The sequence below is a fragment of the Amorphotheca resinae genome (assembly GCF_003019875.1).
Source record: "Amorphotheca resinae ATCC 22711 unplaced genomic scaffold M430scaffold_3, whole genome shotgun sequence".
NCBI classification, from domain to species: Eukaryota; Fungi; Ascomycota; class Leotiomycetes; order Helotiales; family Amorphothecaceae; genus Amorphotheca; species Amorphotheca resinae.
In genome coordinates, this window is record NW_020194473.1 from 1,855,476 (window position 1) to 1,867,653 (window position 12,178).

The 12,178-nt window shown below is 54.0% G+C and overlaps 5 protein-coding genes across 5 annotated transcripts; all 5 read left to right on the forward strand.

Annotated features, from left to right (window-relative positions):
* Nucleotides 1-308: 308 nt before the first annotated feature.
* Nucleotides 309-908, forward strand: M430DRAFT_33841 (hypothetical protein). Its single transcript, XM_024866442.1, has 4 exons — nucleotides 309-383; nucleotides 437-450; nucleotides 510-535; nucleotides 595-908. Exons 1-4 carry the CDS (start codon nucleotides 375-377, stop codon nucleotides 858-860), a joined length of 315 nt encoding a protein of 104 aa, XP_024723365.1. The 5' UTR covers nucleotides 309-374; the 3' UTR covers nucleotides 861-908.
* A 476-nt stretch (nucleotides 909-1,384) lies between these two features.
* On the forward strand, nucleotides 1,385-3,107 carry M430DRAFT_97414 (hypothetical protein; the record flags this gene model as incomplete). The annotated part of the gene is made up of 2 exons (XM_024870035.1): nucleotides 1,385-1,534; nucleotides 1,596-3,107. The coding sequence occupies 2 exons, from the start codon at nucleotides 1,385-1,387 to the stop codon at nucleotides 3,105-3,107; spliced, it is 1,662 nt and encodes a 553-aa protein (XP_024723366.1).
* Nucleotides 3,108-6,236: 3,129 nt separating this feature from the next.
* Nucleotides 6,237-7,774, forward strand: M430DRAFT_48899 (hypothetical protein; the record flags this gene model as incomplete). Its single annotated transcript, XM_024868026.1, has 2 exons — nucleotides 6,237-6,260; nucleotides 6,614-7,774. 2 exons carry the CDS (start codon nucleotides 6,237-6,239, stop codon nucleotides 7,772-7,774), a joined length of 1,185 nt encoding a protein of 394 aa, XP_024723367.1.
* Nucleotides 7,775-9,104: 1,330 nt separating this feature from the next.
* Nucleotides 9,105-10,168, forward strand: M430DRAFT_97650 (hypothetical protein; the record flags this gene model as incomplete). The annotated part of the gene is made up of 4 exons (XM_024870058.1): nucleotides 9,105-9,239; nucleotides 9,294-9,359; nucleotides 9,410-9,908; nucleotides 9,966-10,168. The coding sequence occupies 4 exons, from the start codon at nucleotides 9,105-9,107 to the stop codon at nucleotides 10,166-10,168; spliced, it is 903 nt and encodes a 300-aa protein (XP_024723368.1).
* A 498-nt stretch (nucleotides 10,169-10,666) lies between these two features.
* M430DRAFT_64959 (hypothetical protein) lies at nucleotides 10,667-12,101 on the forward strand. The gene has a single exon (XM_024869138.1). It carries the CDS (start codon nucleotides 10,726-10,728, stop codon nucleotides 11,923-11,925), a length of 1,200 nt encoding a protein of 399 aa, XP_024723369.1. The 5' UTR covers nucleotides 10,667-10,725; the 3' UTR covers nucleotides 11,926-12,101.
* The last annotated feature ends 77 nt before the right edge of the window (nucleotides 12,102-12,178 follow it).

Genomic DNA, 12,178 nt, shown 5'->3' on the forward strand with positions numbered 1-12,178 from the left:
TCCCAGTTCCGTGCCTTGCAGTTCACGATGTATGGAGCGAGCGTGGAGGGTTGAGCGTTGACCGTTGCAGCGTGGCCGATGTCAAAGCCACTTCGCCTTTCTAGTGAACCGGGGCGATCATCGGGACACGGGAGTGCAGGGTCTGCGGCGGATTTCGTCTTGGCGCGCGGGACTTGTTCGGTAAAAGCGCAGAACGCTTTCGATGGTTTATTATTATACACGACTCCACTAGTCTCTCCAGTATCGTACGAGGTCGTTGCTAGAGCCTATATTATTTCTTGTTGATTATTTCTACAGCTTCCGAGTACTTGGAGACTCAATCAACTACTACCTCTCAGTTCCTCCGCAGTTCGACATTCAAATCCCGTCTCAATATGAACACCGTAGGAGTCCTAAGCCTTCTTCCACGCCTCACTGCTGACACACCCATTTATAGGTCAAGTCATTCTGGTACGAACCCAGGGATCTCGGCACGAAATAGACAACTTATGCTGACATCGTCGTTTCAGGATTGGCCTGGGCTCGCTGTGTGTTGGTATGCTCTGAGAGAGCTTCACTTGGTCGCAGGCAGACAGACGCTGACATGCTCTCTAGCCGGCGGCGGCGCATACTACTTTGCGAAGCAGTCGATTAATGCCGACCGAGCAGCTCGATTTGAGGAAGCCCAGAGACGCAGACAGATGCACTACTCCCTAGAACACTCTGGCCCATCTCCATCGTCAAGTCCGAGTCACGAAGCAACATCAGACCCAGCGCCGACACGGCATGCCCCCGAGAGTGAAGATCAGAGGGTGTTCGAGAAGAGCAAATACGAGCCGACCGAACCGTACCGGGCGAAGAAGGGGGATAGATTCAGTTGAAGTTCTGGCCATGGTAGTGGCATTGTTTCTAGGAGCAGAGGTGATTTGATATCAATAGGCAGATAAATGGCAGCCCAAGGCCTTGTACAATCATCAATCTTCCATTGTATGGCGTTCAATGGTGTTCATTCTTCAACTGGGTCTCATTTGGAGCAACACTGTAGCGACAGAAGGGATCGTGAACATTCCTCCTATAGTGATAAGATTTAAAATGTCGAAGAACAGAAGACGGCAAAACGGTCTTCATCCAAAGTGATTGCCTGGCCATGACCTTTGCTGCCTCTGATATCCATTATCTGCGAATCTGGTACATAGTCCAATTGGGGTTGGTTTGCCGAACCCGACAAGGCTGAAAATTTCCCATCGTGTCCGGAGTAATGCTCGTACAGTACCTTACATGTAGCTTCCATTGCTCACCTCGCGCGTTCCATCCACGGCAACGCTCCTCCAGTTCTCGCCATTAGTTGGCAGCGGTGGGATATCTTCGAGGGCGACTTGCGATTGCGATTGCGAGCCCACACATCATGACGTCTCATCAACTCGCCATTGCGAAGGCGTCCTTCTCCGCAGGCCTTCTCAGGCCCGACCCAACGTCACTATCACGAGAAGAGATCGCGCACTTCCACTCTCTGCTGGATTCAGCCGTCATACAGTGCACTCCAGCAAACGTCCAGGTTTGATCATACACTCTTCATGGCTCTGTCGACGCGATGGCTAAATCGTCCCTGAGGATAGAACTGCAAGCGATGGATATTACAGAATATTATTCAATCTACAGCAAGGTTCACAGCACTGGGCAAATACATAACTGCGTTAGCAGCATCCTTTACTGAGAACCGGGACCGTCTTGATTCAGCATCAAAGCGCGAACCGTCGATCAAGAGAAAGCGCCTCCATCTCCTATACCTTGTTAATGATATTCTCTATCATGCCAAGTACCGAATAAACGATGCATCGATTGGCGGCAAGCTACAGCCTATACTGGTGAACTTGTTGGGGAGTGCGGCCTCATTCGCAAGCTCTCCGAAACACCACCGCAAGATTGCGGACCTACTGAGCATATGGGAGGAGAAAGGATACTACTCAAACGAGTATATCGACAAGCTGCGCGAAACTGTCAAGAATGCATCGGAGGCCGGGAGCTATGCGGAGGGAGCAGCTACCCCCTCCGGAGATGTGGCTCAAGGCTCTTCGGTGAAACTTGCCAGCTCTGCACCATATGTGATGCCGGCCATGCATGGAGATCCGTCGACGCCATGGTTTGATTTACCAGCTGGCAATCTCATGCCGCACATAGTACCGAACTCTACAAGACCGATCAATCCAGACATGATAAAGCCTCTGCAGTTTGTGGCAGGACCGGCAGACGAGACGCTTGTTTTGGCAGTTAAGAATCTTTTGGACGACGTGCAGAAGATATTCGAAGGAGAAAAGGACCAGGATGAAAAAGTCGCCTGGGACATAGATGAACTCGGGCAGCCAATCGTTCTAGATGAAATTACTGGGGATGTTATTGAGGGCGAGGGTTATTATGGCTGGTCACGATCTTTCTGCGAGAAGATGAAGAGGCGCCGAAAGGGTCTCGATATACCCGGTCGCGATGGAAGTCGGGGCCGTACAAGTCGAAGTAGAAGCTCGAGTCGAGGTAGAAAGAGACGGCGACATAGCGACTCAGACGGGTCGAGTCCAGGAAGCTACAGAGCTTCACGTCCTCGACGCACCTATAGCTCCTCCCGCTCAGCCTCACCAGATGCCAGGCCAGCGTTCAAAGGCGGCCGCTCTCGCTCACGGTCGAGGAACAGGTCTTATTCTAGATCTGCTCCACGGTCCCCAAGGCAAGCAGAGGCGGCGCCCTCGCAACGACCACATGATCCTCGTGAGGGATTCCCGCAACAGCCTCCTGCGCCCTTTATACCGCCGGTGCCCTTTCAAAACGGATACAACGCGCACTACCCGCCACCTCCGCCACCTCCTAATGTCCCTTTCAACGGTTCGGGGCAACCACAATATGGATCCTGGCCAATACCACCACCACCTTTCCACAATCCAGCTTGGCCGCCACCTCCTCCACCACCTGGCCCCGGGAACTTCCATCAGCAGCCTCAGGGCGGATTTCCGCCGCCGCCTCCGCCAGGACCTGGAGGGTGGCAGCCTCCAATGCAGCACGGGAATGGCCGGGGATACCACAATGGATGGAACAACAATCGGGGAGGGAGGGGGAATTATAGGGGGAGGGGTTGGTCATGACGATGCTTGGTCATGTGTGTAAGCTATGGACACAGTCGGATGGCGCGCAATAGAAGGCCGATACTTGAGCCCTCGCGTCATCTTGCCAACAAGTTACAACAATCATGCGAAGGTTAAAGCAAGCGACGTGCATATGGCCGCGGGCCAAAACCCGAACCCTGTGCGCCTGCGTCTGAGGGACAGCAAGACCATGGACCCCCACGCGTCGTCACGGTGCCGCAGGAAGCGGAGAACCCTGTAGATACGTAGCTGTCCTGCGTATGCATTGTTGTACAGAGTACAGAGTATGTGATTGGGAAGAGCGGGCTGGGTTCAGGAGAGGGAGGGTCAGGGTCAGGGCCAGCGCTCAGGGATTCAGGGCAGATAGGTACCTACAATAGGTCCCCGCTTCGAAAAAAAGCAAATAATACATCTGTAAGGTATACAACAAAGCAAGAATCAAGACAAAAGAGAAGCCATCCTCATCACCATACAAGCGTCTCTCCCGGTATACCCGCGGCTTGAGATCTCAGCGGGAATTTAGGTAGATTGCTCAATAGTAATAACATCAATATACCTTACCTTACCATAAGTAATTGTTCACAATAATCCAACAATGATGCCTCGGTAGTTGGCAGTTGGATAGGTGCGAGAGGGAGGGGTTGGGTTTCTCAAGCAGGGAGCTGCATCGGGACGCATTGCGAACAGGCCTCGTGCCGGGGGTTCGATGATCTCCCGCGGATTCCTAATCTTTTGTTACTCGAGTAATAGTAAGTGCTTGTCTTTCGCATCGCATCGCATCGTCGCTATCTGCGGTTATGAGGTGAAAAAAAAGGAGGGAGGGGGCTTTATATGTATGTATGTATAAGGGGGTGATGAATTAAGGTAAGCGTAATAGTAATAATGAGAGGGGTAAGAAGGAGAGAGAGAGAGAGATCTTGAGAAGTGATAGGTAAGGTAAGGTAAGGTAGGTAGGTTGGTGGATTGGAATCTTGAGCGATTGGCGGGCAAGGCGGGGCTTTGGGGGTGGTGGTGGTTGATTTCGTTACAGTATTTCTTTAGTTGAGAAGTTGGTTTTATGTGGTTATTGTTATTTGTTGGTTATTGAGACTGATAATATGGTGTGATATGATACGATTATTATTCTCGGTCATATGTCGGATCCCTTAGCAGTATCCCTCATGTAATAGGAACCGTTATACAGTCAAGTGTTACTATCGTGAGTTTTGCCCTACAGGCTACAGGAGTCCTTTCTATGTAACATATACCGAGTGCTTATGTCCCATTTACGGTACCTCATCCGCCTCCATGTACTATATACATGCTCCATCTCTGATTGTGAGCTTGGTGTGGCTGGTACAGTACAGATCCGGAGGGGTCAACTCGTCTCCTCCAGTCACTAGTACCGGGGCAGCAAGTCCTCCGTACGTCCGGCGAACCCTGGCAGAGAGATAAGGAATGAGAAAGATTTTTTTACTTTCCCCTCTCTTTTGCTATCTCTGCTTTGCTGCGGGATGGCGAGAGCTCAACCACATCTTATCTCCACGGGAATCAATCGGCGTGAAGAAGGGCTTGGCTTGTCCACAGCTTTGAAGAGAGAGCCCTTGACGAGAAGCAGCAGCAACAGCAAGACATATGCATATGCGATATGCCATCATACCAGAGGCCACTTCCCTTCGACTGATTGATCACTTGCATTGATTCGCCGCTCCTCCTCTCGGGATCTGTTCTTTGTCTGTTCGCCGAGCCCCAGATCAGCCTTCTTTCTCCCGAGTGCCTCCCACCAAGTCCCGGACCCGTCACCATCATCGCGGCCTTCAACACCATCCCACTCCTGGAAGCTGGATTCTCCTTCTGCTGCTTGCTGTAGCTTGTCCTTCTTCCTCCTTTTCTTCCTGAGTCCCCCCCTGCCCCCCGGACGCCCCACTCGTCCTCTCTCCAAGACGCAATCAGAGACAAGAGAGACTCCAGTGCATCGTCAGTGCACGCTCTCTTGGTGACGGGCAGGGCGGGGGGTTGCTCTCGGGCAGACCCGCTCGACCCATGGATGGATGGATTGATAGTGATTGATTGATTTGAGTTATTACGGTACAGACTACTACGCTCCCTTACTCTTACTACTTCCTTACTACGTCTTGCTTGATACCGAGAGTGGCCTTCTCTTCCCTTGGGGGGCACCGCATTTCCGCTTTGGCTCGCTTCTTCAAATCCCCCAACTCCCCCTCCTCTTATCTCCTCCTCCCTTTTTTCCTCTCTCTCTTCTTTTCCTTCCCTCCCCCTCTCTCTCCAGTATCGATTTTATCCATCCCGTCGCAGAATAGCCTAGCCCAATCTACAGCATAGCAGAGCTCTCTCTTTCTATCTTCACAGCGCAACCTCGTACCGGTAAGGCACGCTGCACCTCCAACCAACCCCGCCATCAAAAGCAAGTTCGTCGCTCAGGGAACACCACCCCCACACACACAAGGGCCAAGGGATACTACATCCCATACCCATACTCTGTTAGAGACGACTGTCACTTGCTCGAGAGGCACGCCCACGCCCACGCCCACGCCCACGCCCACGCTCTGGTCGATCGTCGCTCATGCACGGCGCACAGCTTCTGGCAAGGCGCGCTGTTGACCCTGGATCCCGTGGGCCATCACGACGAGCACAACCATAAAAAGGCTCTTGTGAACCTCCCCTTCGCCCCTCGAACCCCCTTCTGTTGCCGCCCCCCCTGGCTCTCCAGTAGCTGACTTGAGACAATCCCTCTCGGCTTGGTCGCGCGCGTGGGGATTTTTGTCTTTCTCGCATGGCCATTTGCGTGGATCAGCTGAATCCCGAAGCTTACCTCATTATCCCTCCCCGGTGAGCCAGCCTTCTGCACCGTTATCTCTCCTCGACGGCCCATCTCATCTCCAACACCCCGCCATCCCTCGTGTCTTCTCGTTCCTCGCTCCCCTCCCCTCTGCTCCAGGCGACCTCCCTCCGCCGCTCGAGGACTGAGCGCTGACTGGACGTCGACTTCGACGTCGTCTGATTTGGGGGAAGCCGTCCTTGTTCCAATCGGCTGGCTGCAAGGCACTCCCCCCCCTTTGGATGTCAGGCTGCATAACCCCCTCGTCATAGGTCGCGGAAAGCTTGCGATTCGGGCTCCTCGAACTGAATATGAATGCCCAGATCTCCTTCATTGTAAGTCAAGTCGTGTTTGGTCCTGTCTCAGTGTGCCAAGTTGGCCCTCACTCATCTTGCCGTCTTCCTCCCACGAGTCTTGTTCTGCTGCTCCAACCTCCATGTGGCGTCGGGCTCTATCAACTAGACTCGACGATGTGCATGGCGAACTGCTTGATTGTTGCCTTCCTGTCCCCTGTCTGAAGGATGGGCCATGTCTCTGTTCGTTTACTGTGCATGTCTGGGCTATCTTTCTATCTTTCATACCCTATATATACACATACGGCCTCTCGAGAGCTGGGACGGACCTCTCATTGATGTCCGAAGACACCACCATCAAACCGATCGTCGTGGACGACACTGACGGTACACAGGAGGGGCAATTCAGCCTCATCCACATCCCTCTATCCCTCTACCCCGCCTTCCTCCACCCTCTCCTACGCATCCTCCTCCCTCATGGCGGTCCAAGCCCTGCCTGCCCCAATGAGCCCGAAGGGCTCCTGGAAGGGCTCTCAATCGACAAGAAGCACGGCTTCCTCAATATCAGCGTAACCCCAATCGAGTGTTCCGTGGTCTGTCATACATCCTGGGCTAAGAACGTCTTCGAACCTGTCATCAAACGTCTGCCAAAAGAATCTTCGGAACAGGTCTCCATATCAAAAGATACCTACATCGTGTTCTCCGTTAGCAGTGCGGGGATGGAAGCAGGTCAGAGGGTGATGGATCTGACGGCGCCTCTCGCCATGGCGGGAATCCCAATCTTTTTCATTACCACGTACTATACGGATTTCATACTCGTCCCCAGCAAAGATCGTCAGACCGTTGGCCAGGCACTCGTGGCCCGAGGCTTCGAGTTTTCTGAATATGATTCGGCATACGTAGCCCCTATCTCAGTCTCTCACTCGCGGGGCACGAGCTCAAGTAGCGACCCACCGTCGACACCACCACCGTCGAACGTCGCCGAGCTACAGACCCGCACCTTCACCCAGCTGAAGAAGAGAAAGGTGGTCCCGTTCGTCGAGCCCGGTCTCCATCTCGTGCAATGCTCAGGCAAAGAACTGATCAACGACGATGGGTACTCCTCCCGCCCCGGCTCCAACGGCATCGGAGTGCACGGCCACAGCGAGAACTGCTGGCTCGACAGCATCGACCCAAAGCTCTACGTTGGACTGATCTCCGCCTTGGTGCAACAGCCGAAATTCCTCTCCCTGACCCTAGCGCAGGACGACGCGCCCTCTCTGCTCGTGGACAAGTCCCTGCTCTGGCTGTTCGGGAACTCCATCGCGGGCGACACCGAAGGCGATCTGGTGCCCATCTTCCTCGACCTCGTCGACCTGCCGCTTGAGAGCACGGGTATCGTCTGTGGTGTGGCCGGGAAGCTGGTCGATGAGATGAGGTTCAACGAGCGGGGCGCCGCGCACGGCTCCGAGCTGTCGTACCTCTCGACCGCGCGCGCGGGAGCCGTGATCCTGAGCTCGGAGGGCAGCGAGATGGCGCTGCGAGCGCTGGCGCCACTGATTGAAACGGGGTGGTGACAGTAATACCTGACATCTGGCTTCACTTCACTCTAGGCTACCAGCGATGGATGGGATACGAAGACGCCGCATCATCGGACGCCCGAAGCGTCCTCTCTCACTCTTCTCATGTTCATACGTATTTTGCATCGGCGGGAGGCAAAAAAGGATGGGCTGCATTTGCATTGCATGGAGCGGGGGGTTTCAAAATAGCATGCCATGGAGTCTTGCATCTTGTACCATAGGATACCATTGGATTGAATTGATTTTGGATTTTTGCAATCTACTGGAAGGAAGCGTCTCAGAGCCGGAATGCACACATACACATGTATATCTGGTATTGAGATATTCAACCAACTATAAAACTCTAACAGTCTCTCCGGCCCAATGCAACCGCAGCATCAGCGACGGAAAAAAAAGGTCCGAACTCCTTTGATGTGAAAGAAGAAGTGCGGAGAGATAGATAGGTATATACGTACGGTAAGTGAGTCTCACGTTGTAGAAGGCATACATATCTACCTACCTACTATTGGCAGTTAATTGTCCTTATTCAATCTTCTCTACCCGGGATGGAGCCGGTACAGTACGACTCTCTGAATTGTTCCATTTCCGGAGTCCAGATTCAGAAATGAGGAGATTATTCTAAGACCTTGTGTAACGGGTGAGTCGAGAGGGATTCACTCCGTCTAGAACTTGTTGTTGTAGGGGGCAGGGGATTTTGTGTTGTTATTTGGGTTATTTGTGCTCTAGATTTATCTATACATTTTTTTGGTCGTTTCGTCGTTTTTATGTGTTGCTTTTCCTGGTTAGGTATATCTCTGAAGTGAAGGAAGATATATATATACAACTGCACCTCAAGCGGCCCTAGCTCGCCGTAGCACAGGACGACAACGTCACTCAAAAGGCAGTGGGACCGCCATAACCAAGCCACCGGTCTTCGTAGAGATCCAATTATCGCGGAAGGTGAGAGAAAATGGCGGACTTTCCTTGGTTTCCCCCGCATTTAGTTGCGCGCCATCGACCTTAAGTGAGGTCTAGAGCGTAGTGTCAGTTGAGCTACAAGATGGGTGGTGGATGTGGAGATGGGAGATGGATGCCGAGGAGGAGAGGAGAGAGGAGAGGGGGAGGCGAAACTCGATGACGATAGTATACTGCTCTCCTGAGTGTCTCCTGTTGTTGACTTACGACACTTTTTGTCTTGCCTCTTGATCCTTCTTCTTCTTCCTCTTCTCTCTCTTCTTTATAATTCTCTCTTCGTTCCACTTGCTACACAACTTACTTCACAACTTTTCTATATATAAGATACTCGGAGCTCAGCATATAATCAGAACTCAACATGATTGATCCTCAGATGGTCGACGCTTTCAAGACGACAACCTCGTCGTTGCTCGTCCCGACGACTACTTCCGTTTCGCCCATCCCAACCGTCATCCCCAACCCTCCTCACTACGAGAAGGTGGGCGAGACGGGTACCAAGACGCTATGGGTGAGAGAGAGATCCTACCTGGTGGCATGAGAGTCGAATTGCTGACCCCGTCAGGTTGCCTTTGTCATAATGCTCGTGTCCACGATTGCATTCGCCACCCTTTCCTACAGAGTCCCAGTCGTAAGTTGCTCCGGCCAAGACCTCAGAAAGCTCCTCTAACCCCTCGATAGCAAAAGCGGCTCTTCCATGTCCTGACCACCTTCGCCGTCGTCATCGCCACCCTCTCCTACTTCGCCATGGCCACCGGCAGCGGCACATACTATGCGTACCACCTCGCCCGCGAGCACCACAAGCACGGCATCCCAGATACCTTCGAACCCGTTCTTCGACAGGTCTTCTGGGTGCGCTACGTCGACTGGGCATTGACGACTCCGCTGCTGCTCCTCGACCTGGCCTTCCTCGCCGGCGTCAACGGCGCCAACATCTTCGTCGCCGTGTTCGCCAACATCGTCACCATGCTTACCGGCCTCTTCTTCGCATACAGCGAGAACACCAGCCAGCGCTGGGGCTGGTACGCCATGGCCTGCGTCGCCCACCTCGTCGTCATCTACCAGCTGATCGTCGTCGGCCGCCGCGCCGTCTTGGGTGAGGACCGCAAGGCCGCGACGCTCTACGTGTCCCTCGGCGCCCCCAGCCTCGTCATCTGGACCCTGTACCCGGTCGTCTGGGGTAAGTCCTGAACATCTCTTTCATCTTCCCTACTTTTTAACTAACACTCCCATCTAGCCATCGGCACCGGCGCCCGCAAGTGGTCCGTCGACGCCGACGTCGTCGCCTACGCCGTGCTTGACATCCTCGCCAAGTCGGCTTTCGGCTTCTGGCTGCTGTGCGCACAGGCTTCGGCCGAGTCTCCATATACCTCGATTGGTGGCTTCTGGTCTCATGGCCTCAGCACCGAGGGCGCTGTGCGTCTAGGCGAGGAGCCGTAGATGGCTGGAAGACATTAAAAGAGAGGGTATGTGTGTGTGTCTGGAAAGGAGAATCAAAATTGCTTCGGGATCATACGATATGGATGCTCAAATATGGTACCAAGATGGGAAATGGGAAGGAGAATGAAATAAAGTGGCTGTATCATGGAGGATAGGATAGGATGGGATGGATAGGCAGTAACGAATGCTGAGCATCGCATTGCATTTCTTTTTCGTATTGATTATGGAGCAAGTATAAGCAGCGTCGTCGTTGGTCAGGATCTAATTGTAGGATTAATGAATGAGCTTGTAATTTAAAAGAATTCCCTTTCAGAATCTGTTCCGGATGTATACAGTTTGTAGATTAAGTGTCAGCCTTGCAGTACCTCGAGGCTGCGCCGCGCCTCGCGTCGATGAACCTCGGTTCAAGCCGGCTCTCCACGCCTCGCCTCGTCCGGGGTAAAAGCTACCCCACATTTCACATTCAACACTCTTCTTCTACATCTACATCTACATACATATATAAATATATACACAATCCCTTTACCCTCTCCAACCCCCAAAGAATCCTACTCCTCATGGCCGCCCCCGTCCTCTCAGGGATCCACGTTCTCGAATTCGGCGGTCTGGCACCGGCCCCCTTCGCGGGGCTCCTCCTCGCCGACAATGGTGCCTCGGTGCTCCGCATCGACCGGCCCAACAGCCCATCCAGCGATCTCCTCACGCGGCACAAATGCTCTGTCGCCATCGATCTCAAATCGGCCTCTGGTCTGCAGTTCCTCAAGAGTCTGCTCCCGCACGCCGACATCCTGCTCGACCCGTTCCGGCCGGGGGTCCTCGAGCGGCTGGGTCTCGGCCCCGACGTCCTGCTGCGCATCAACCCGCGCCTGATCATCGGCCGCATGACGGGTTTCCGCCGCGACGGCAAGTATCGCGACATGGCGGGCCACGATATCAATTACCTCGCCGTGTCGGGCGCGCTGGCGCTGCTGGGCCGGAAAGGCGAGAAGCCGTACGCGCCGGGGAACATCCTGGGGGATTTCGCCGGCGGCGGCGCAGTGCTGTTCCAGGGCTTGCTGCTGGCGTTGCTGGAGCGCCAGCGCAGCGGCCGCGGTCAGGTCGTCGAGGCCAATATGGTGGATGGGAGCGCGTACCTGGCGACGTTTCCGCGGACGGCCTTGAAGACGCCTATGTGGGATCGGGCGAGGGGCGAGAATGTCTTGGATGGGGGCTGTCCGTATTACGATACGTATGAGACGCGGGACGGGAAATACATGGCGGTGGGAGCGCTGGAGCCGCAGTTCTTCGCCAGGCTGATTAAAGGGTTGGGATTGGCGGGGCGGGGGATCGAAGAGACGAGGGAGGATCGCGGAACGTGGCCCCACATGAAGAAGCTGTTCGAGGAGAGGTTCAGGGAGAAGACGAGGAGCGAGTGGGAGGCGGTCTTCGATGGCACGGATGCGTGTTGTACTCCCGTCCTAGATTTCTCGGAGCTGGAGAACAACACGAGTAGAGAAGGCGATCAGCGACCCGCGGTAACTCTGCGTGCCACCCCCAGCCTAGCGATCTCGAAAGGTGTCCCCTCCCGCGATGCATCCACAGGTCAAGGCCCCGGCGTCGAAGGCGAAGGCTATCGTGGCGCGCCGCTGGCCCCTGGCGAAGGCGGCGAGAAAGCCCTTGAGGAATGGCTGGGCTGGAAACGAGGAAAGCAGTTCGAGATCAGGAATGGAGGATTCGTGACCTTGCACCAAGGAGGGGGGAGAGAATCGAAATTATAATCCTTGGGTTTTTGAATTGGGTTTTTGAATTGGTCCCCTGATGATGGATTGAATCTCTTGCTCCGTTTCCTTCTTTTAACGCCGCCTTGTTCTATGCCTTTGAAGTATGCCCCCTGAGAAATAGGAGAGCGAGAGAGCGAGAGACGAGAGGGAAAGATGTTGATGCAAAATGACACACACAAGATATCCTTCCACCCCCCTTTTCCCCATTCCCCCCTCCAACCCCAATCCCCTCCCCTCCCTCTCACCACCC

Coding starts and splice junctions, on each gene's coding strand:
- M430DRAFT_64959 (XM_024869138.1), top strand. CDS start 10,726: ATGGCCGCCCCCGTCCTCTCAGGGATCCACGTTCTCGAATTCGGCGGT.
- M430DRAFT_33841 (XM_024866442.1), top strand. Junction 536..594: donor CCTGGGCTCGCTGTGTGTTG/GTATGCTCTGAG, acceptor CATGCTCTCTAG/CCGGCGGCGGCGCATACTAC.